This window comes from Vulpes vulpes, chromosome 1, assembly GCF_048418805.1.
Source record: "Vulpes vulpes isolate BD-2025 chromosome 1, VulVul3, whole genome shotgun sequence".
In the NCBI taxonomy this organism is placed as follows: Eukaryota; Metazoa; Chordata; class Mammalia; order Carnivora; family Canidae; genus Vulpes; species Vulpes vulpes.
The window spans coordinates 184,044,577-184,068,903 of record NC_132780.1 but is presented as its reverse complement, the minus strand read 5'-3'; the positions used below and the strand labels follow the sequence as shown (position 1 = coordinate 184,068,903).

The following is a 24,327-nucleotide window of genomic DNA, read 5'->3' as shown; positions in this document are numbered from 1 at the left end:
CATGGGTAAATGGAAACACCTATCACATCTGGTTGATGTCAGAATCAGAAAAGATAGAATAAGTAACTCACTAGCACAAGAGTTGCCACAAAACCAGACGAAACTATAGTGCTACCCTCTGCTTACACTCCACCTCCAGGACACTCTTTTGCCTCCCCACCCTGGAAAGCCCTCCTGGAACCTATATTGTGTAAGTGAGGTCTTCCTATTCTAACAAGCCTCCTGGAGAACTCCAGACCAGTGTGTTCTCCATCCTTCAAAATCATTTATTTATTCACGAATCCAGTCAGCAAAAATATTAATTGTGATATTATGCTCAAGGCATTTTTGTTAGATCCTATAGGAGAATGAAAAAATCCAATCTCTTCCCGCAGGTAGCTCACAGCCAAATACATAAAGTCATGCAAGTCAGTTACTATCATGAGTCTAGCTTTTAAACCAGGGATTAAAACATCTACTTAAAAAACTGTTTTAAGAATCAAATCAGGGACGGCTGGGTGCTCAGTGGTTGAGCATCTGCCTTCAACTCAGGGTGTGATCCTGGGGTCCTAGGATCAAGTCCCACATTGGGACTCCCTATGGGGAGCCTGCTTCTCCCTCTGCCTATGTCTCTGCCTCTCTCTGTGTGTCTCTCATGAATAATAAATAAAATCTTTTTTTTTAAAGAATCAAATCAAAGTGGTTTTTCATAGATAGTATTAATAGTAGTTTTGCTACCACTATATTGTTCTGGTACTCTCATTTTGCTACTGAAGTACACATGCTTTGGCCCCTATCAGGTCAGAGTGGCTTCCAACTAGTGATTTCAGACCAGCTCTTGGTCTGGCACAATGTTGTGCACATAAAAATGCCATCTGCTGGGGTGCCTGGGCGGCTCAGTTGGTAAAGTGTTTGCCTTTGGCTCAGGTCATGATTTCAGGGTCCTGAGATTGAGCCCCATATGGGTTCCTTTCTCAGTGGGGAGTCTGCTCCTAATTCTCCCTCTGCTCCTCCCCCTGCTTATACTTCCCCTCAATCTCTTCCTCAAATGAATAAAAAATCTTTTCTAAAAATGTCGTTTGCAGGGCACCTGGGTGGCTCAGTCAGTTAAGAGTCTGCTTTTGGCTCAGGTCATGATCTCAGGGTCCTAGAATTGAGCCCTAACTGGGCTCCCTGCTCAGCAGGGAGTCTGCTTCTCCCTCTCCCTTTGCCCCCTCACTCTCTCTCTCTTTATCTCACCCTCTCAAATAAATAAAATCTTAAAAACAATGCCATTTGCTAGATGTTTCAGTCTCACAGAGACTGAAGACCTTTGTATGGCTCCATTATCAAGCTAATACCCTAGTCCTAGTCAATAGTATCACTAGTGTGAAGCCTAACGAGCAAATCTATACAAAAACCATGGAGACTATCAGAAACGCATGTCTGCACACATCCACTACCCAGACCACAGAATGCAGTTAAACTATAACCTACCTGCAATAGAATCAGTGTGTGCGTTCCTCAAATGCTCACTGAACACCAACCATGTGTGAGGCACTGAGCTAGACAAAGAAGTATAAAGTCAACAAGATCCTATCACAAAGACCAAAACGTTTCCCCTCAGTAAAGTCTCCCATCTCGTGTGGGGAGACTGTATATGTACCAACTACTAGATAACATGTGGAAAGCCTAAAATGTGTCATTAACATATGCAAATGACTGAAAAACTAGTCTTCCCAATCACAGTAAATGACAACTTCATCTCTCCAGTGCCTGAGATACATGCCTTGGAATCAGAATCAGCCTCATGACTCTCTCACACTCTGTGGCCAATTCACCATCAAATTCCCTGGGCTCTCCCTTCAAATTGCAACCACTAATTCTCACCACCTCTAGCCCACTACCCCATACAATCCATCATGATATCCCTGTCTTATTTTAATAACCTCCTATTAGTGTCCCCACTTTCACCCTTATCTCCCAACATAAACTGGAGAACTATCATTTCAACATACAGCTCAGGTTATGTCATACCTCTATCTAAATTGTCCAAGCATTTCCTATCTCACTGAAAGGAAAAACCAAAACCTTAACAACCGCCTGCAAGGTGTCACATGTGATCTGGCCTCATATGTTGCTCCTGGACCTCCTGACTCACTAAGCCACCAACCTTCTTAACACTCATGAACACCACGAGTACCCTGCCCACTTCAGAGTTTTGATTCTGCTGTTCCCTCTGCCTGAAATGCTCTTTGCCAAGCAGCATATGGGGTGCGCCTTCACTTCTAAGTGACCCTTCCCAGATGACTCTATTAAAAGGAGGCAATTCCCACCACCACTATGAACATCACTGCCTACCCACTTCACTGTGCTCCATTGTCCTCCACAGCCTTTAACCCACTGGACACATCCATACTTCCTGATCTATTTGCTTAGAGTTGGTCTTGTCCAACTATAATGTAAGTGTCATAAGGGCAAGGATTTTGTGTTCCATATGTTACTGCATCCTCACATTCTACAACAGTGCCTAGTACTTAGTAGGCAGTCAATATACAACTGTGGAATAAATAATTTAAAAAATAAATTAATAAATGAAAAAGCAAACAGTGAGATTTGTACAAAGCTAGGATATTAGAGAAGAGACTAGAGAGTCAGAAGGCAGGATGTTACAGGAGCCGAGGGATGGACGAGACATAGTACCTAAGGAAGCCCAGAGCCCATATAAAAACCTGACTCCTTAAAAGGGTGAGATTCAAATTATGCGCTCCTATGTTATTCAACCTTGAATTAAACAAGGTGTATATGTTTTTTCTATAAGTTATATGAGTTTTATAAGGACAGAGACAATATCTGTGATAGTTAATTTTATGTGTCGAACTGACTGGGTCATGGAGTACCCAGATATTTCATTAAACATCCTTAATGGGTGTGTCTGTGAGGGTGTTTTGGGTGAGATTAACACTGGAATCAGTAGACTGAGTAAAGCAGGGGCCCTTCCCCAGTGAGGGGGCCCTCATCTGATCACTTAAAGGTCTATATTGAATACAAAGTTGAGTAAGAAAGAATTTTTTTTCTCTCTGCCTTTGAGCTGCAACATTGGTCCTTTGCCTTCCGACTCGAACTCAAACTGGAATTTACAGCATCCTCTGGCCACAGCATCAGTACAATACCCTGCAAAGGCAGGTTTTTGACACACTGTGCAGATGAATTACGATGCCTTTTAATGGAAGAGCAAGTCAGATCATCTCCAGAGTGTTGCCTGCCATCTAAAAACATCTACTCTCATTATTCCTAGAATCACGACTTATTGTATTAAAGCTGTCTATTCCCCAAAGGGGTATGTTTAATTTTTACAACCTAATTGCTCACTCAATGTTAAATTAAAAAAAAAAAAAAAAAAAGAACTGAAAGGTCATTTTCCATGAAAACAACTATGAGAAAGCAATGAGGTACCTACAACAACTTTTTCTCTCATTTTTAAAAATTTAACTAATAGATTTTATTTTTTAGGCCAGTTTTGGGTTCACAGCAAAGGTGAGTTGAAAGTTCAGAGAGTTCCAGATAGCCCCTTCCTACTCCCCATGTGCAGTCTCCCCCACTATCACATTCCCCACCAGCATTGCAAAACTGATGAACCATCAGTGACACATCATTACCAATCAGAGTTCATTGTTTAAATACAGGTTTACTCTTAGTATTGTATATTTTATGATTTTGACATGTATGTATTGGTATAGTATCATACAGAATAGTACTACTGCTCCCCAAATGCCTGTGCTCTATTTGTCCCTCTCTCCCTCCAGTCCCTGGCAATCATTAATCTTTTTACTGTCTCCATAGTTTGTCTCTTCCAGAATGCCAGCCAGAATGCCAGCATTTTAGTCTTAGATGGAATCATACAGATATTATATGGCTTTTCAGACTGGCTTCCTTCCCTGAGTAACATGCATTCGAGGTCCATCCATGTCTTTTCATGGCTTGACAGCTCATTTCTTTTTATCACTAAATAGTATCCTATTGTATGGAGGTACCAGAGTTTATATAGTCAGAAATGAAAGAGGAGATATAACCAATACCATAAAATACGAAGGCTCATAAGAGACTCTGAACAACTGCATACCAACAAATTGGTAACCTAAAAGAAATGGATAAATTCCAAGAAACATGGAACTTACCAATATGGAGTCATGAAGAAATAGAATCTGAACTGACCAGTAACAAACAAGGAAAGTAAATCAGTAATTTAAAAACTCCCAAAAAAGACAAGCCCAGTGCCAGGTGGCTTCCCTGGTGAATCCTACCAAAGGTTTAAAGAAGAATTAATGTTAATCCTTTTTAAACTCTTCCCAAAAAATTGAAGAGGACAGAATACGACGCCCAAACTCATTTTATGAGGCCAACATTACTCTGATACCAAAAGCAGATAAGGACATTACAAAAAAGAAAACTATAGGCCTGTATTCCTAATCAATATAAATGCAAACATCCTCAACAAAATACTAACCAAATTCAACGTCACATTAGAAGGATCATACATCATGATCAAGTGGAATTTATCCCTGAGACATAAGGGTGATTCAACATATACCAATTAGTAACAGATACACCATATTAATAGAATGAAAGATAAAAATCATATGATCACCTTAATAGATACATAAAAAGCATTTAACAAAATTCAGCATCCTTCCATAAAACTCTCAACATCCTAAAAGAAAACATAAGAAGTATGTTCCTTGACATTAGTTTTGTTGGTAACTTTTTTAATTTGACACCAAAACAAAGACAATAAAGATAAGTAAGTGGGAATGCATCAAATAAAAAAGCTTCACACAGCAAAGGAAACCATTAACAAAGTGAAAAGGCAAGCTGCAGAATGAAAGAGAATATCTGTAGATCATGTATCTTATAAAGAATTAATATCCAAACTATATAAAGAACTCATAAAACTCAACAGCAGAAAAACAATCCAATTTAAAAAATGGACAAAGGAGCTGAATGGACATTTTTCCAAAGAAGACATATAGATGGTCAACAGGTACATAAAAAGATGCCCAACATCACTAATTATCAGAGAAATGAAAACCAAAACCACAATGAAATTCCACCTCACACCTGTTAGGATGGCTACTATCAAAAAGAGAAGAAATTACAAGTGTTAGTGAGGATATGAAGGAAGGGGACTCTTGTGCATTACTGATGAATTTCCATCAATTGTACAGCAACTATGGAAAATAATATGATGTTTCTCAAAAAATTAAAAGTAGAATATCATCCAACAATCCTACTTTTGGGTATATTCCAAAATAAGTGAAATCAAAATCTTGAAGAGATATCTGCACTCCCATGTTCATTGCAGTATTGTTTACAATAGTCATGATATGGAAATAACCTACATGTCCATTGGTGATGAATGGATAAAAGGGAAGAAATGGATACACGTGTATACACGCACACATACATATCTACATACACAGAGAATATTATTTGCCCATGAAAAAGAAGGAAATCCTTCCATTTGCAACATGGGTGAATCTTGATGGTATTATACCAAGTGATATAAATCAGACAGAGAAAGACAAATATTGTCTAATTTCACTCATGTGAGTAATCTTAAAGAGCCAAAATCATAGAGGCAGTAGAATGCTGGTTGCCAGGGGCTAGAGGATGGTGGAAATGCAAAGATATTGGTTGAAGGATCAAAACTTCCAGTTAAACTATGAGAATCTAACGTACAGCACAGCGCCTAAATCAACAATCATATGTTGTAAGCATGGAATTGCTCAACAAAATACTAACCAAATTCAATGTCACATTAGAAGGATCATACATCATGATCAAGTGGAATTTGTTGGAGTTGCTAAGAGAGTAGATCTTAATAGCTCCTCCCCCATCTCCTATGCACCCCCCCACACACACAAAGGTAACTATGTTAACTAATGGATGTGTTAACTAACTTTAATGTGGTAATCATTTTATAACACATACATGTATCAAATCATCACCTTGTATACTTTAAATTTACACAATATCATATGAAATTATACCTCCATAAAGCTAGATTCAAAAAAAATTGAAGTTTAAATTAAAATGGAGCTGTGTGTGCTTCTGCATTATTTTCTGCAGCAGTACTCCTCAAAGTAGGCTGTCTTCAAACTGCTTCTTAGACATCCGACACAAGGTAAGAAATCCCTGCCAGAATACAAATGAACTCATTATTTTCTTCCTTGAGAAAGATTTCCTGTGAAAAATGCCAGTTGAACTACCACAGTGTTTCATGATGTAGCTGATTTACATTCGGTGGCTCATCAGCATGGACAGTTAACAAGCATTTCTCAGACTGGCACCGGTCCACGGACCACACGTAGCACTAATCAATATTTTTATATATCACCCGTTAGATTTTGGCTTCCTCTCTCACACTCTACAGAAACCAACTTCTTAACACCCCATTTTTCTGCTTCCTCCTTGGTCTTCTATAGAATATATCAATCCTTAAAATTCTTTTCTTTTCTGGCTTTGATTAAAATGCACATGCTGATTATCCTTATATATCTTTGACTCTTCCTTTTCTGTCCCCTTAGCCATATGTTCCTTCTCTTTCTGCCACTTGAGTAAAGACATCCTTTAGGTTCTAACAACAGACATATTTTTTTCTGCTCTTTTCTCTCCTGATATGCAATCTCCTACAACCCCAAGGTCTCAATCTTCACCTCTGATGCAGGAGCTGCAGTGCGGATGTTTTTTTTTGTATCCCTTGCAACATCCAGCACAAACACTTCTGCATATAGTAGATGCTCAGCAAATGTCTATGGAACTGAGAAAGTAGTGAATTATGTGCAGCATGGGCCCTATTATTAGGCATAGAAGTAATTCGTTCTTACCATAGTAAAGAAGCACGTTGATTTTTTTAAAGTAGCAATAGTTACTCTATTGAAAATATTATATAAAATTAAACACCTAGTGATATCAAAGAAAATTAAACTGGAAATGTTTGTAATATTTAAAATAAAAAAAATTAGAGCTAAACAATTTTACAGTTGCACAGAGCAAAATTGATTTATAAGCAGAAAAGGGTACAGCAGAAATAACAATGGTCCTAATATTATGTGCAACAATATAAAAATGGATTTTTACCTTTTTCTACTGTTAAAAATTCTCCATTTCGAAATTCAGCCAAATAGTGAAAATAGATAGCTAAACCTGCAAATTATTTTCCTAATGGTTTTGCTAATAAAACTTAAAAAAGGAAATACACATTTTAAAAACACTGTACATCTGAATCACTCTTCTGTATTCTTAATCTGCCCAGTAGTCCTTTTAAAATTCCTTCAGCCTCCAACCCTCCCTTAGAGTCTTCACAGTATTTTCAAAGCTGATAAAACCTCATTCTCCAGACATATGTCTTAATTCCCAAGAGACTGCTCTACTTTTTTTTTTAAATTAATTTATTTATTTATGATAGTCAGAGAGAGAGAGAGAGAGGCAGAGACACAGGCAGAGGGAGAAGCAGGCTCCATGCACCGGGAGCCTGATGTGGGATTCGATCCCGGGTCTCCAGGATCACGCCCTGGGCCAAAGGCAGGCACCAAACTGCTGCGCCACCCAGGGATCCCGAGACTGCTCTACTTTTTAATTATTTTTATATACAGGTTTTATAAAATTAAATATTAAAACAAGTATTCATTTGATGGAAAACAATAATCGGTGTACCATAAAACGCAAAAGTACTGTAATAATGATGTTTTTATGCTTCTGTGATTGACGCATGAAGTATATGTTAGGGAAAGGAAAGAACACACAGCAGTGTGCAAACATGCAAGAATTAATAATGCTGGGCAGCCCGGGTGGCTCAGTGGCTTAGCGCCCACCCAGGGCATGATCCTAAGAGACCGGGGATCGAGTCCCATGTTGGGCTCCCTGCATGGAGCCTGCTTCTCCCTCTGCCTATGTTGTGCCTCTCTCTCTTTCTCTCTCTCTCTCTCTCTCTCTCTCTCTCTGACTCTCATTAATAAATAAAAATCTTTAAAAAAAAAGTCTTAAAAAAAAGAATTAGTAATGCTGCTGTTTCAGCATAAGTACTCAATAACCATAGAAGTCAGGAGTGACTGTTCAACCCCAAAGTAATTAATCATAGGATAGGCCAGTATAAAATGGACTATGGAAATACTGAACATCATGGGATTTAATTTTAGTGATATTTAGGCACCAATTAAATAACTGCAGAATAGTGCTTTACCTTTTTAGGACAGCAGTAGAGATTTACATACTTATAGCAACTATTATAAAGATCAACTAAAAATTATTACTGTATGTATGGAAGGATTTGGGGGTTATTTTTCCAGTATTTTTATTCAATTCTTTTCTGCAAAGGATGGTTGGTTGTAAGTAACCCCCACCTAAAATTTAATTTTTGAGGGCTGTCCTAATCAGACTGTGACAATATTCCTGTAAACAAAACAAGTGAATCAAAATTATAGCATGGTGCCCAGGGACTGCTCAGAACATGCATGGAAGAAAGTCACGGCAGGGTGACCGAATGAAAGACAAAAACTGTTATAAGTCCTTTAATATTCATATAGCACTTGAGGGTTTACAAAGGGCATTTGTTTTTATTCTTCATTTTATTTTTTTAGGTCAAAAGATCCTCTGTTGGAAGCCCATGGGGGCCTTGAAGAATGGATAGGAGCTGGGGAGCAGGCTAGGGATAGAGGCAGGAGGCTGCAGGCGCGGTGGCTGGAAGCAAAGAACTGCCAATGTTATGTTGCTGTTTATCCTTAATGTGATAAACACAATATGTCTTATATATGATTTCTGAGAAACAGAAATGTTAAGGAAGAGTCTATAAAACCACCAAATGGGAAACTGGATGAGCCCAACAGTCATCTCATTTATATGTTTTTAAGGTCAGCAGTGCTATGACCTTCAAGCTCTCACAGGGAACTTTCTTATGAAATAAGGCTAATGTTAAACAGATAACACATGTAATGGGTGTCCTTAGGGGAAAAATTCTGAGGAAGGGATTGGTAAGGCCGCACCCACATGGACACAGCAAGAAACTGGGCCAATCAGACTGCAATTGGGGAGAATGGATATTGGCAGTCTGGGGGGACGCCAGGCACTACAGCAGGTGCTGGGATGCAAGGATCAGAAAAGCAAAAAACAGCACTGGCTCTGCCCTCAAGGAGAACTTCAAGTGCTCACACTCAGCCTTCCCCGCTCACACAGCTTCCTTCAAAATGCCTTGCAGCTGTGCTTTTCCCAACACCCTCCATGCCTCAGGTGTGTGGCAGGTGTAGGCAAAGTTCCTGGTCTTGCTCCCAAAGTTCCTGGTCTCCTGAGCCAGGGGCCTCACTCCTGCTGAGTCTTTCCTCTTTCTCATCGCCCATTGCAAGCCCCCGTGCAGATTCTGTGTACTAGATCTCATCCACTCTCACCTGCAAACCACTCCTCACACACAGGTCTTCCTCTCTCCCCTACCTGCTCCTCATGTTGGTCAGGCCTTCACCCCTTCTTACTTCACCACTCTTCATGCCTCTTGCATCAATTATTTCAGCTTGAGCCTCCTTTTCTTTGTTTTTAAAATGGAGATGAGGGGCAGCCCTGGTGGCTCAGCGGTTTAGCCCCGCCTTCGGCCCAGGGCCTGATCCTGGAGACCCGGAATTGAGTCCCATGTCTGGCTCCCTGCATGGAGCCTGCCTCTCTCTCTGTCTCTCATGAATAAATAAATAAAATCTTTAAAAAAAATAAAATGGAGATGATAATGACAATAATATCCATCTTACAGGCTTCTTTAGAGGGTAAAACACGTTGATACACAGTAAGCCCTTAGAATAACTGCCTGGAGCATGGTAAGTGCTCAATTAATAGTAGTTATAATTATTGTTATTATTGACTGAGAATGCCAGAGAGAAAAGAGGGATAAAAACAAGGCCCAAGCCGCAAAACACCATTCCAAACCTCTTTTTTTTTTTTTAAGATTTTATTTATTTATTCATGAGAGACACAGAGAGAAGGCAGAGACACAGGGAGAGGAAGAAACAGGCTCCTCGCAGGGAGCCCAATGCGGGACTCGATCCCGGAACTCCGGGATCACACCCTGAGCCTAAGGCAGACGCTCAACCACTGAGCCATGAAGGCATCCCTATCCCAAACCTCTAATAGCAATTACATACACTGCAGTTACTTGCTCATTTGTCTATATCTGTATCTCCTACCAGACTACAAATTCATTCTGTCTAGCAAATAGTAGGAAGATAACAAATGCTTATTGAATTTCAAAAACATTTATTTCTAATTACATATCATATACCCATTTAATAGCCTTTCATGCCATTTTAATCTAATAGTGGCTGGTGAGTTTGATTATAAAAATACATGGAACACAGATTTTTTTTTCAAATCATGGCTTTATCCTCTTCTCTCAAAACTAAAAATTACATAGGCAGAGCACGCTCAGGCTCTAATGGAAAATGATGCTCAAATATTTAACTTTCCAAAATGTCATATTTGAATCACTTTACCATCACATATGCGAAGCTATGTTAGACAGTCAAGACATCTGCTTCCTTGGCCAGAAAGTGTAGGCGTTCATGGAGATTGAAGCTAGAGATAGCAAATGTTAAACAACAGCCTCCAGAAGCTGCAGGGTGGCTCACAGCCCAGGGCTGCCCACACTGGGGCCCTGCGGACTTTTCTGTCCCCAGTCAGAGGGGCTATCCTGGGGAAGAGGGTAAGGGGCTGGCCTCCTCCCACCTCTAACACACTCTAGTTCACAAGGCCATAATGTCTCCTGCAACCTCTGATGCAGTACTTCCTCATTCAGTTTTGTTCAATAGAACTTTGGTGCACTTGACTAGTCCCCAGCTAACCTAGGCCCGCTCAGAGAAATTCTTGGTAAAAGAGGCTGCAACACATGATACGTAATCTTTTATTCCTTTTAAAAGAATTTTCCAGCTTTAAGATACAATCAATATTAGCACTGTGTAAATTTAAGGTATACAACATGATGATTTAATACATACATATACAGCAAAATGATTACCACAATAAGGTTAGGTAGCACATCCATCACTTCACATAGTTAGCTTTTTCTGTATGTGTGTGAGTATGCACGTGTGTGTGTTTGTGTGTGTGCGTGTGTGGTAAGAATCTGTAAGATCTACTCTTTTAGCAATTTTCAAGCCTATGATACAATATTGTTAACTATAGCCACCATGCTGTAATTAGATCCCCAGAACATATTTATCTCGTAACTGGAAATGTACACCCTTTGCCAACATATCCCCATTTCACCCAGTCCCCAGCCCCTGGCAACCACCATTCTATCCTCTGTTTCTATAAGTGAGGTCATATGGTATTTGTCTACCTAACTTATTTCACTTAGCATAATGCTCTCATGGTTCATCCATGTTGTTACATATAATAGGATTTCCTTCTTTCTCATGGGTACACACGCATGTGCGCATGCACACACACACACACACACTTTTTTTTTTTCACACTTTCTTTATCCATTTATCTGTGTGGACACTGTTTCCATGTCTTGGCTATTATGAATAATGCTGCAAAGAACATCCCTTCAAGATCCTGATTTTATTTCCTTTCAATATATAACCAGGTGTGGGATTATTGGATCATATGGTAATTTCATTTTCTAAATTTTTTGAGAAACCTCTGTATCATTTTCTGTAGTAGCTTCACCAATTTACATTCCTACCAGCATTGTGGGAAGGTTCCCTTTTCTCCACATCTTCACCAACACTTGTTATTTCTTGTCTTGGTAATAGCCATCCTAACAGATATGGAGTGACATCTCACTGTGGTTTTTACTTGCGTTTCCCTGATGATTAGTGATGTTGAGCTTATACCTGTTCATGCTCATGTTTCCTGACCATTATAAAAGATTTGGATTTCCTGTGGGCCATTTGTGCATCTTCTTTGAAAAAAAATGTCTATTCAGATCTTTTGCCTACTTCTAATCATAGCATTTATTTTGTTTTTTTTTTGTTATCATTGTTATTGAATTGCACAAGTTCCTCATATATTTTGGCTATTAATGCCTTAACAGATAGATGTGTAAATACTTTCTCCCATTCCAGAGGCTCTCCTTTCATTTTGTTGATCTTTAATTCCTTGAGAGAGACAGGCTACAGTTTTAAGATTTCAGAAAAGGAAGACCCTGAATATGAATTTACGGAAGTGGGAGAGGGTGGACAGGTAAGGCTTCATGAAAATCTTCACACTTGTTGGTTGTGATAAGCCTTCAAAGATAGACAGTGTAAACTGAAGAGGTGAGTAGGACATTAGGGTGGAAAGAATGGTCATTAGCAAGGCTGAGAAGTGGAAAGACCCTCAAGTGCAATGGAGTATATTTGCAGAACAGTATGGCTGCAATTTCAAATGAATAAATGGGGGAACAAAGATGAAGATGGATGATAATGACACAGCATGAAGGCATACTCCAGGAGTCTGGCAAATGTGCAAGTGAGAAGCTCTGGAGGATTTGGGCAGGGAAGTGAAAGCTAACCACGCAGTCATTTGCACAATGGTTTGCAAAGGAACAACCAGTAGAAGAGAAAAGTTAAATGGTTACTGGAATGTTATAAGCAAGAAGAAAAGAGTATCAGATTCAGAAAATAAACAGGTGGGAAAGGATAGAACCAAAAAGTTATTCTGACCCATCAAAAGGTGAGTGAGTCTGCAACCTGGTAAACCCAAAGATAAATTGTTATATCTTCCCACAAGTAGCTAGGACAAACAGGACCAGGATTCACAGGTCAGTACAATGAGTGAAACAGCTAATGTTTATTGCAAGTCTGCTGTGTGTCAGACAGTGCTTAGTACATTATATGCTTTATCTCATTTAAGTCTCTATATCAAGCCATTCTGAGAGTTGTGCTTTATGATCACCAATTTACAGATGAAAAAACACAAGCTCACAGAGGTAAGATGACTTGTCTATGCTCAGAGAATAGATAATAAGGAGAATGAATAAATAACAAATATGATTTAGAATAGCACCTATTTGCTGGGCACTCTGGGAAACGGTGGTGAACAGAGAAATTGTCCCTGCTGCTTTTTTCAAATGGAGACCTAACTTCAAAGCTTTTCTTCCTCCACTGCTTCCACTCATAAAAGAAGTCCCTGGTCCGATTCAGTTACAGTATTTGACTATTGCCAGGTTGTCCCTACATTGCTGATATTAAGCCTAATTTTTATTTTTTTTAAATCATTATAATTTGGCTATAAATGTCTTTACTTTTTCTTTTACAATGTTGATAATGACAGGAAGCCACAGTACTTGGTGCTCAACTGCTTATTATTTATATTTTGAGCAAGAAAAGCTGATACCAACTCCTGGATCAATCTAAGAAGCAGTTTACATCAAAACTCGGAACTTCTAAAAAAAAAAAAAAAAAAAAAAAACTCGGGCCTTCTCACTCTTGCAAGATTACCTTTTCCTCAATCATAACAATTACTTCAGATTAAAAACAATCTGCCAGATGTCAAAGTACAAAGTACCAAAGTCTAATTTATATGAAGGTACTTAATTAACTTGAACAAATTACACTAGAAAGAAAAATCCATCAATCATTTGCATATTTTTAATATTCAGGATATTAAGTATTGAAATATACATGGAATCTAGGACAATTAGAAAACATTTCCTTGTTCACTCAGTAAATATTTATTGAGCACTATGCCTGAGGCAACATTATACATGTTGTGAGAGATACAGAAATTACAAAAGCAGGAGACTGTTTCTAGGTGTTTCAGGGTGGTAGAGCATAAGACACAAGGAAAACAAACATAACTCTAGTTTAGGGCATGTGGTCATTGGAAGACAATTCTCCACAGCTCTCTTGCATTTTTGCATATATTGTGAGTGAGGCACTGGCTGTCCTTTTCAACTCCTTTTCAAGGATATTTCTATAGCAAACATCTTTGGCAGACAGAGAGGTGTCTCTCTTAGGAGAAAAAGCAGTTTTGCTTACAGTCCTGGAAGATACTGTGTCTCCTTACAGAGCCAAGGGTAAGCATGCTTACTGTCTAGTATGCTAGTATGTCCCTCCAGAGCAAAAAACAGACATGTTTCCTGACCATTATAAAAGATTTGGATTTCCTGAACTCAGTGATCCTCTCTGATAAGGCAGTCCATTTTGTGTTCAGTAATGGAAGCTGGCCCTCTTCTGTGGGAATAGTCTCAGGGATTAGGTGCCAATAAGCTGAGACTCATAGACTGCTGCTATGAGTAATAAACTATCCTGTCTCTGACTTTGGAGTCTCATACCTTCTACCAGCATCTATGAAACTGTGTTCGGCTAACTTGCTGGCTTGCAAATAGGATAAAATCACAGTCTTGACAGTTATTGATAGCAGGAGGTTGCAAAAATGGCAACAAATTCATTCCCCTCCTGCATCTATGCCCTTTGGTCTACCCTCTTACACTGATTCTGGGCTTGATGGTGTAAACTTCCTTGGCCAATGGGACATCAAAAAATATGACACAAATAGAAGATTGAAAAAGTACCTTAGCCTCTTTCTGGCTGGTTTTTTTTTTTTTTTTAATTTATAGTCATGTGAAAAAGCTCAGGCTAGCCTGTCTGTGAGAAATACGTGCCCAGTGTCCCCTACCATCCCAGCCAAGAGCCTCACAATCACCAGACATGTGAACAAGCCCAATTTAGGTCATCCAGCCCCCAGCTAACAGTCCAGTTACTGATGATGTCAAAATGAATCCAGCATTAATCGGTAGAACTGAGAGACCTGAGAACTATTCAGCTTCTAGTTTTGGGAGTGGTTCACTTTGCCACAAAAACTAACAAAAGGGGTAGCAGACAAAACAAAAACTACTTTTGGTAGAATATCTATATTACATATTCCACAGGGCTCAGGGTATGTGTGGTTAAATGCTGTAACTCCAGAACTCAATACTGTGCCTAGAAGAGAGTTAAAAGTACCAACAGTTTCAGCTTTGTTTTCATTCATCCATCTGAACACTCACTACAAAAGTCACTTAATTTTCATCTCACAGGCAGGTTGTGAGCTTAAAAGAACTGTGTATGAATCCAGCAAGGCACATGCTTAAAGGGAAAAACCACAACTTGATACTCAAGGAAACATGCTCCCATGTGCAAAAATCAGCTCTTCTGGAACGCCTGGGTGGCTCAGTGGTTGGGCGTCTGGCTTTGGCCCAGGGCGTCATCCTGGAGTCCCGGGATTGAGTCCTGCATTGGGCTCCCTGCAGGGAGCCTGCTTCTCCCTCTGCCTGTGTCTCTGCCTCTCTGTCTCATGAATAAATAAATAAAATCTTTAAAAGAAAAATCAGCTATTCTACCTAATATCTGGCAGTCCTTGGGTGAGTTATTTAAACATGTGGCACCTCAGTTTCCTTATCTGCATCATGGGAATAATATAGCTTTCTTCATGAGCTTTGTAACATGGTGTTATAAAAGAGGCATTCTCTCTGTGTAACCTAACAGAGTATCAGGGGTATTATGGTGGAAGAGATGAAAGCCTTGGAGTAGCAGCAAACAAGTAACATGCACCTGCTCACATGCTTTCTCTCTCACATACACACATGCACAAAATCAAACCATTTCCCAAAATTAAATTAAAAAGCCAGCCAGCAGAGACCTAAGAAGAGGGAAGCTAAGTAACAAGAGGGCTCTATTATGGTCTACAGGAAGACAAACTTATTATATAATGTGCACGTGTCATATATAACAACCCAAAGTATGTTGTTTGAAAACACCCCTGAATAATATAACCTTTCTGGAAAATTAATGCCTGACAATGTGTGAGTATATAGAATATAGAATGTAACATTATATTAATGAACTAAAAGATCACTTTTCAGATATTCTGCTTCATATCTATAGTTGAGAACTAAATCCCTACTTTTTATTTATAGACATCTTAAATACCTTCCTCTTGTTCCTCTACACAACTAGGTTTCATCACATTTAAAATACTTTTAAAAAAAAAGACTTTATTTTATGATTTGGCATCTTTGAAAATTCTGTTTAACTGCTGGCTGGCAATTGAGTGCAGTTGATATTGTCTCTCAGACATCAAAACCAAGATTATTATTGGAATTATACAAATCAAACCAACAAATTGCCCATGGCCTAAGTTGGTTTTCTGTAGCATTCTGAGACCTTGGTAAGGGAAATTTTAAAAATCACAATTAATTTCTATTCTCATTTACATGATAAATGTATACAAAGTTTTTTTCTACCACTTACTTCAATCATAGGCAGTACTAAATAAATGACATTTAGTTAGCTATAACCATACTGTATATTTTATTCTTTAAAAAAGCAATAAACACACAAGGACATGGATAGAGCTAGAAAGTACAATGCTAAGTGAAATAAGTCAGTTAGAGAAGACAAATACCATATGATTTCACTCATATGAGGAATAAAAGAAATAAAACAAATGATCATAGGGGCAAAAAGACAAAGGGAGAGAGACAAACCAAGAAACAGGCCCTTAACTACAAAGAACAAATTGAGAGTTACCAGAGAGGAGGTGGGTGGGAGGATGGGTGAAATAGGTGATGGGGATTAAGGAGGGTGCTTGTTGTGATGAGCACCAGGTGATATATGAAAGTGCTGAATCACTATATTGTATGCCTGAAACTAATATAACACTGTATGTTAACTATACTGGAATTAAAATAAAGCAATAAATATTTCACCATATCTCATTAGCCACTGAAAACCAAGCTCTAAAGTTCTACTAAACAAGACCACATGCCTTCAGACCAACACACATTTATCAACCATAAAAGTCCATTTGGTCAACTGTATCTCTATCTCTGGAGCAAATAGTTGGAAAGCAGTAAGATGAGATGGCATAGAAAATTTAAAAATCAGAAACAATACATATATTTATGAATGTTTTAAATTTTAACCAATTATTTTACAGATTGTCCTTCTGATCCTGAATCTAGAAACATCATATCCCCCAGTTCACACCCATTATGGGGCACTACAACACCACAGTGCCTTATGGTGGGATGGTATCAAACACCCTTTGGCTCAGATGCAAAGTCTGTTCTCCACTGGAGGGACATCTGGGTGTCCAGCCCAGGGAGTATCCCACTGGAACCCCAATCTCATTCTGCCCCAGGAAAGCCCCCCCAACATTCCCAAGTCTGGGAACTGTCATCTAACTGACTGAGGTTGCCTGCCACTTCAGGAAACTTTGTCATCCTCCGTTGAATAATATCTTAACAGAAGCAAATAAGCAACCAAACAAACAAACTACCCCAACTTACCCGGAAATAGTCGCTGCATGCTGCTAGGACTGCCTTGTGAGCATGGAATTTCTGTTCCTCGGCAATCAGGGTGACATCGCAGAGGATGCCGTCACTTCTCTGTTGATTCAGCGCTGCCAAGACACTATCATTGTGAGATTCCGAGTGGCAGAGCCTCTGGCCTGTCAGCATTTCTTGAATACTACGAAAGAGAGCAATCACATCAACACTCTTCCGCTGGCCAGCCCCTGTGGCCCCCGTGCTACCTCACCCCCTCAGCACCAGTCTCTTTTCCTCACCCCGTTAGGGTGTCTTTCTCTTTCCTACTAATGCTTCTCTTTCTGAGTTTGCATTTTTTTGTGTGTCCATCTGTGTCTGTGTATTGGCCCATGTCCGTGGGCCTGTGAGCCTCTGCTTCTGGGCCTCTGTCCCCTGGATATGGATATGCACATCTCTGAGTGCAGCACTTTCTCCCGATATGTATCTGGATGTGTGTACATATGTGAATCTGTCCTCTCTGCGACCCCTGCCCTAACTCTAATTCCTTCTCTAGCTTTGTACCACCTGTGTGGGGTTAGTGCAAGCTCAGAACATGATCACCACCATGCCCTGATCTAGCACAGAATCCACGGGACCCCAGACTCATTAGAGATATAGGAAGTTGCCATATCTCCCCTCATTAATGTAATGCATGTTATTATTACATTAATAAATAAAACAAAACTGAGTAAGTGTTGGTTAGAGAAAAAAGAGCTGCCACTAGTCACTCCATGTAAAAGGCAATTAATTAAACCACAGCAGATGATTATTAAACTTGGGTAATTATGTACTTTAGGAGAACATCAAAAGAAATGTCATGGTAAATGAAAAAAATCTAAGGCTGGAAGTAAAATATATCTATATTATCAGCTTTCAATCTCTGTATGTGGTCATTGTACTATGTTTAGGAATGACTATATAATTTTATTTTCCATTCTATTTTTTGAAATTGCTAAATTTGCTCATTGTGAAACTTAGCCCTTCACTCCTTACCCTATTTTAAAATATCCATCCTATGTTCTTCAGAACTCCTAAGTGAAACCCCAGATCTTGCCAAAATAAGGTGGAAGTGGTGCCATGAACACATAATGTTCTACCCTGAGTGTGTAGATAGCTATGAACAACTCCAGCCTAGATCTATGAATAGAGTCTCCACAGGACTCTAAAATCTCAGAAATGGCAGGAGATCAGGATGGGTGAGCTACACCAATCTAAGTTACTCCCAGAATGAGAACAAGGGCCATCAAGCCCGGTTTCTGGCTTGTGGACTCTTCTGGAAGCTGAGGGAAGATACCATCGGGGTGACTGAGCATCGTCTCTCCTATCCTGACAACTTCTGTACCCAGTTCTTCCCTCTGAATGTGAAAGAGCCACTCGCGGAAGCCAGGGAGTCGCCACTGGCGACTAGTCTACATGGTTAGTTTATTTAACAAAGCTCTGCCCAGCCTGTGGTGCCACTCAGCTGGTAAACTGCACTTCAACACAGGCCACCACCTTAAAGTGAACCAAATGCTTCCTGTGAGATGCAGAGTACAGCCTCGTAAGCTTTATTGGACATTTCTGACTGAGAAGCCTCAGAAATGTCAGAACTATTGAAACAACAACAAAAAAAAACTTGGCAGGAGGTGAGGATATAGGAAGTTCTCGTGGGAAGGTGGGAGGATTATTTTCAGTTGAAATCCAGCAGTGAGTTTTGAAATGGTTACTGTCATTGAATATTCATCCTGCAGCTCCAGCTATCGGTAGACATTTAAAATCAGTAACTGAAAACCACATTCGGAAGCATAAGTAACTTTTTAATACAAATTTCTATGCAAAGCCTGGAATGGAGATTAATTAGCATCACTCAATTAAAGCAATAAGGGAATAGTATAGTAGCAGAAATATTAGCAGAAATATAGTAGCAGAATATTATTAGCAGAAATATTAGCAGAAATATAGTAGCAGAAATATTCTATCTGCTAAAGTAAAGTTCTAGGATAGTTTTTTTAAAATCTTTCTTAAAAGGATGTTTTTATGTCTTTTACAAACAGTCTTCTTATGTTCCATGAAGTATTCTTACTGATTTATAATTACTAATTCACTTAATCATCTTAACAATCTTATGAGGCAGGCACGATTATTATCTCTATTCTACAGATAAGAAAACCGAAGGTCCAAGAGATCAGGCATTTTGAGAACCTATCCAAGAACACAATAATGTAATTCACCTTCCTACTTAAAAACAACATCAAAAAGACAAAACAACATAACAAACTGAGAAGACTATCCCAAAAATCTCAAAAAAACTGTGAAGACTGCAGAGGGAAAAAAAAAATCACAAAGTCCATACAAACTTTGTTTTATATTATGCATATATTACTCATGTTATCTCAAAATCAAAGTTGCCTTTTAAAAAGAATACACATGAAGATAATAACAAGAGATAGTGATAAGAAATATCTGAAATCAGGCTTCAAAAATATTTATCTTTGCACTGCAACTAAGATAAGTTTGGAGACAGAAAAAGAGATTCTAGTTATTATTATTTGAAACTCTCATTGAAAATTTATTTGAAGCACCCATTACTTTTCTCCCTTTTAATAACACCTTAAATGTTAAATAAATGTATTTTAAAATTTCATTTTTAGTGGAACAGCATAATATGTTAAAATAATTGCTTTAACCTGTTTCCTTACTCATTTTCCAAATACAGTGCCACAATTCATGTCCTTATTATCAAGACTGAATCAGTATTTCCATTTCAGATATCTACTGACAGCGATTAAATCTCGCCACGGAAAGAGCAGCTGTAAACTGAAATTTGGCAAAGAATAAAGGGCTCAGCTCTGAAACAATAGTGATGCTGCACAATTTCACAGGATCATTCAGCTGGGCTTGAAATAGTCAAGCTTCAAGAAAACAACATGCTAAATATTTAAGGCAACACTTGGCACAAGATCCCAAATATTTTGGAGCCAATATGTTAGGAATCTTTAAAAGCAGAAACAAATACTCCAACATTTGGCAAGAAATAAAGGCCTATTAATCAACAAGTCTTTATTATATTCTGAAAGTAACTTCCCACTCAACTCTCAGATGTAAATCTGCAAAAGACTTCAACCCTCTAAATGTTAAAGCATGTGTGACCACGGAACACAGCTAGAAAGTGGCAGGCCCATCTGATGAGGTCAGTGATCATAAATAAGGGAGGAGGTGAATCAGAGACTCTAAAGTATCCTGTCTAAATTAAGATAAGGAGTGTATAGATAGCTATGAACAACTGCAGATACATGCTTGCAAACAGCCCCGTTGACATCTATAATTTACATCAAATTAGCACACTACATTTCCCAACAATATCCCTCCATTATTTGGGAAACAATGAAGAAGGAAGAAAGAGAATATTCCTAAAACTTCCCAAATTACTGAAGAAAAAAAAAGAAACAGAAAACATGAGGCACATTTCCCAAAGTATTCAGATTTGCATGTCATTCTAAGATTGGGAAAGGTCATCCATGGAAGCAATGTTGCCACCTTAAAACTCCCAGACAAGTGCAGAAGGTGACTTGGCTTTCCCAGGGCAATGCCAACAGTCTTTCCTCTGATGAATCCCCTAGAAGTACACTGTCCAATACAACAGCCACTAGCTACAGGTGGTTATTGGCCACTTGAAATGTGGGTGGTCCAAATTGAAATGCACTTGACGTTAGATGTAGTATGAAAAAAGAATGCAAAATACCAATATTTTACATTGATTACATGTTGCCTTGGGGTATGCTGCATTAAATAAACTATATAGTTAAATTTATTTTGCCAGTTTCCTTTTACTTTTTTAAAAAAGTAACTACTTGAGAATTTTTAATTATATATATGGTTCACATTATGGTTCTATTGGACAGTGTGTAAGCCCCCAGGGGGACATATCCCTCATTCCTTTCCACTTGAACTCTGTATGGGCTTCAGGTATCCCATAAGGCTGTTGAGGAGCATGGCTGTTCCTGTGTCTCACAGGGCACAGCCTCTGCAGGTACAACATGGGAAGCCCCAAACTCTCTGAGCAGCAGATTGCTTTTTAGTGATTGATGCCAGGGAATATTTGATTGACCATATGTCAACATTCAGTAACAGGGAGATAAATAAATGAGTTCTCAGGGAACAGGACTATTCATGACTTCAAGTCTTTAACCTTCATTCTAGAATTGATAGCAAAAACTAAAAAATCAAATGCAGAGCACAACATTCATAACATGGTACACCCCACTCAGAGTGAAGCTCTGCCACAGTGTAAATCACTACTTCTAGTTTATAGAGTTAACATTTTTGATCACAGAAATCTCGGAGGGTCTCATTTTTCATAAAGTAAATTCATAAAGTCAGTTTTTAAGATTTAAATTCCAAAACAGCTATCTGGTTTTTAAACATCTGCATTTCAAATTTTAAAATTCAAGTCAATTCTATATCAATGTTAATCTAGTATTTAGATATACAAAATATATGCAAGTAGTTTTCAAGTAAGGCCACCAATAAGGTATTACATACTTATAAATCAAATGCAGCCAAGTAACATAAAGGGCTTCATTTCCTAAATAGACTACACAGAAACAAAAGAATGAGCAAAAAAAACTGGTAGTACTAGAATTATTTGTGATTATCTCAATTCAGTCTATTTAGTTAAGTACCCTAATCGCTTCAATTCCATAATCAAAATATTTCTATACAAATTAAATATATTAATATTAAAGCAGCCCTATTATTTAAGTCAGCAAGCTGTTAAAATCCCATAATAGAACTTAATTTTCCTTTTTATTTGTAATTTGTAAATACTTTAAAGTGAATGCTAAACAATTAATAGCAATGGTCAAAATTATAAGCAAAGAGAACACAGCATTCTTAGAGAATGATTAAGAAGTAATAAAGATTATACAGAAAGGAACTTAATTATAAATGAACAGTTTTGTTCCATTCCTCCCTTCATTCATTCACTCGACAAACATTTATTTATCCTATGCCAGGTATTGTGCTATATACTGGAGATAAAATGGTGAACAAACCAAACGTGGTAGCAACCCTTGTGGAACATTCAGTTTAGCAAGGCAGTTACACACTAATCAAATAATCTGGCCTCCCAGAAGTAATGCTGGAGCTGGGGGATGAAGGAGGAGAGTTACTGTCACAAAAAGGGGAGAGAAGAGTTTTCCAGGTGGGGAAGAGCAAGTGCTATGTAGTATGATCTCCTCATAGGAGGGAACATGCCCCTCATACAGAATGTTAATTGTTAAAACCCTGAGGAAAAGGGAGGGAATGGTGCAGGGTCTGGAGCTCAGAAAGAGAGTTGGCTAGAGGTGTAAATCTGGGACTCAACTACAAAGAGAGCTGGGCCTCCAGAATACAATGCAGAGACAATCAACAGTCAAAGGCTGCTGAGAAGAAAGAATAGTATTCAAAATACAGAAGGATGGCTGGGGTCAGTGGTAGAAAAGGATTACCCTTTGAGTAGCAGGAGGGCAGAGGTGGACCAGAAACACATATTAAAACTCTTAGCATTCTTTTGGTTTGTTGAATATAAAGATTTGGTGGAACCAATATCCATTGGACAATGTAGGCATGGAAACAAGGATATCTGGGTTCATCTGGGTTGGGATATTGTCAAGCAAATACATCAAAAACGCAGGAAGAGAAATCAAAGATTCAAAAGACTCATGATATCTAAACTGAGTAAGAAGGGAAATGAGGGAAAGAAAGGGATGATGGGTTAGTAAAAAGTAACAGGGCCAGTAAAGAGGTCAAAATACAACCACAGTGGGGGAAGGTAAACTAGCAGGTTAGACAGAGAGGAGATCCTGAAGAGTAAAGCGGCTGATGCAGTGATCAGAAATATAGCAACTACTGGGGATGCAAGGCCCAAAGGGTGACCATGGGAGTGGATGGCTTAGAGGAAGGAGACAATTTTTGGAGATAAGCAGGTTGAAGATTAAATGTGGCCTGTGTGCCTAGTCAGGGGAGTCAGGGGCTTCCTCTCTCTCTGCCTTATATCTTAACTCTTTACTCAAGCTGACAACATCCCTGCCCATCCCCCAAATACATGAGCTGTGAGGAGATAATAATGACACATTTGGCAGGGCTACAAAAGAGGTGGTGCCGCAGGAAAGGACAGGTCTCAGTGAAGTCAGCAGGTGAAGAGCTTTTCAGGGTGATGGAGATGATACAGCAGAGCACACGATTATGGTGCAACAGTTCCTCGGAGCACAAGGGAAGTTTGAAAGGTGGGGAAGGAAGGACTCTGCATTGCAGCAGAGAAGGAATGGCCATTAAAGAGATGATGGTACCATAGAAGACAGATAGTAGGGAGGTGAGTTGATCAATACAGTGGAGGACAGATGGTAGTGGGATCAGAGTTGATCAATATAAGCAGAGATGGCAGATTTAAAGTAAAAAGTAATTTGGGGAAAAATGCACAGAGATCCAAGTAACCAGAAATAAATCACTTGGCTGAGGTGGTGGTAGAGAGATACCATGGTGTCTGCTATACTGGCTGGATGCCAGATATAATGCAGGATTTCTCAACCTCAGTGAAATTAACATCTGGGGCCAGATCCTTATTTGTGATGGGGACTTGCAGTGCATATTATAAGGTGCTTAACAGGATCCCTAGCATCTATTGACTAGATGCTAGTAGCACCTCCAACCCCAGGGACTACCAAAAATGTTGCCAGATGCTGCATGATGTACCCTACTGAGAATCATTGATCTAAAGCAATGGACTTGGCGCTATACAGCTATAGCAATGCCTCCCTCCATTTCTGAACATAGTGTTGGAACTGGTCAACTCTAATAGCTTCAGAGTAGTGGAAGAAAGCTGGTCCCATTATTTCAGAGACATACCCAATTCTTAATAAAAAGGAAGTATTTCCTATGTTTCACACCTCTCTTATTCTTTGCTCTGAAGATCCTTTTGACTGTTTCTTCAGAGGATAATGAAGACTTACCTCCACCGAGAATATTCCAAAAAAAAAAAAGTATCCTATGTTTTCTTATCGACTGCACGCTGAATTTTAGGAATATGCCAAGTTCCTTCC

At 38.9% G+C, this 24,327-nt stretch overlaps 1 protein-coding gene across 8 annotated transcripts in view; it reads right to left on the bottom strand.

The window, feature by feature from the left end:
- The window catches only part of KLHL32 (kelch like family member 32), a 275,868-nt gene that overhangs the window by 204,015 nt on the left and 47,526 nt on the right, over positions 1-24,327 (bottom strand). For 7 of the 8 annotated variants that reach the window (XR_011997162.1, XR_011997170.1, XR_011997169.1 and 4 more), the window contains exon 3: positions 17,252-17,432. The exons of the other annotated variant lie outside the window; for it this stretch is intronic. Coding sequence is in view for 4 of the 7 variants with exons in the window: in XM_026002906.2 (XP_025858691.1) it covers positions 17,252-17,432 (181 nt within the window). In the remaining 3 variants the exon portion in view is untranslated. The remainder of the gene's footprint in view (positions 1-17,251; positions 17,433-24,327) is intronic. 8 annotated transcript variants of the gene reach the window in all.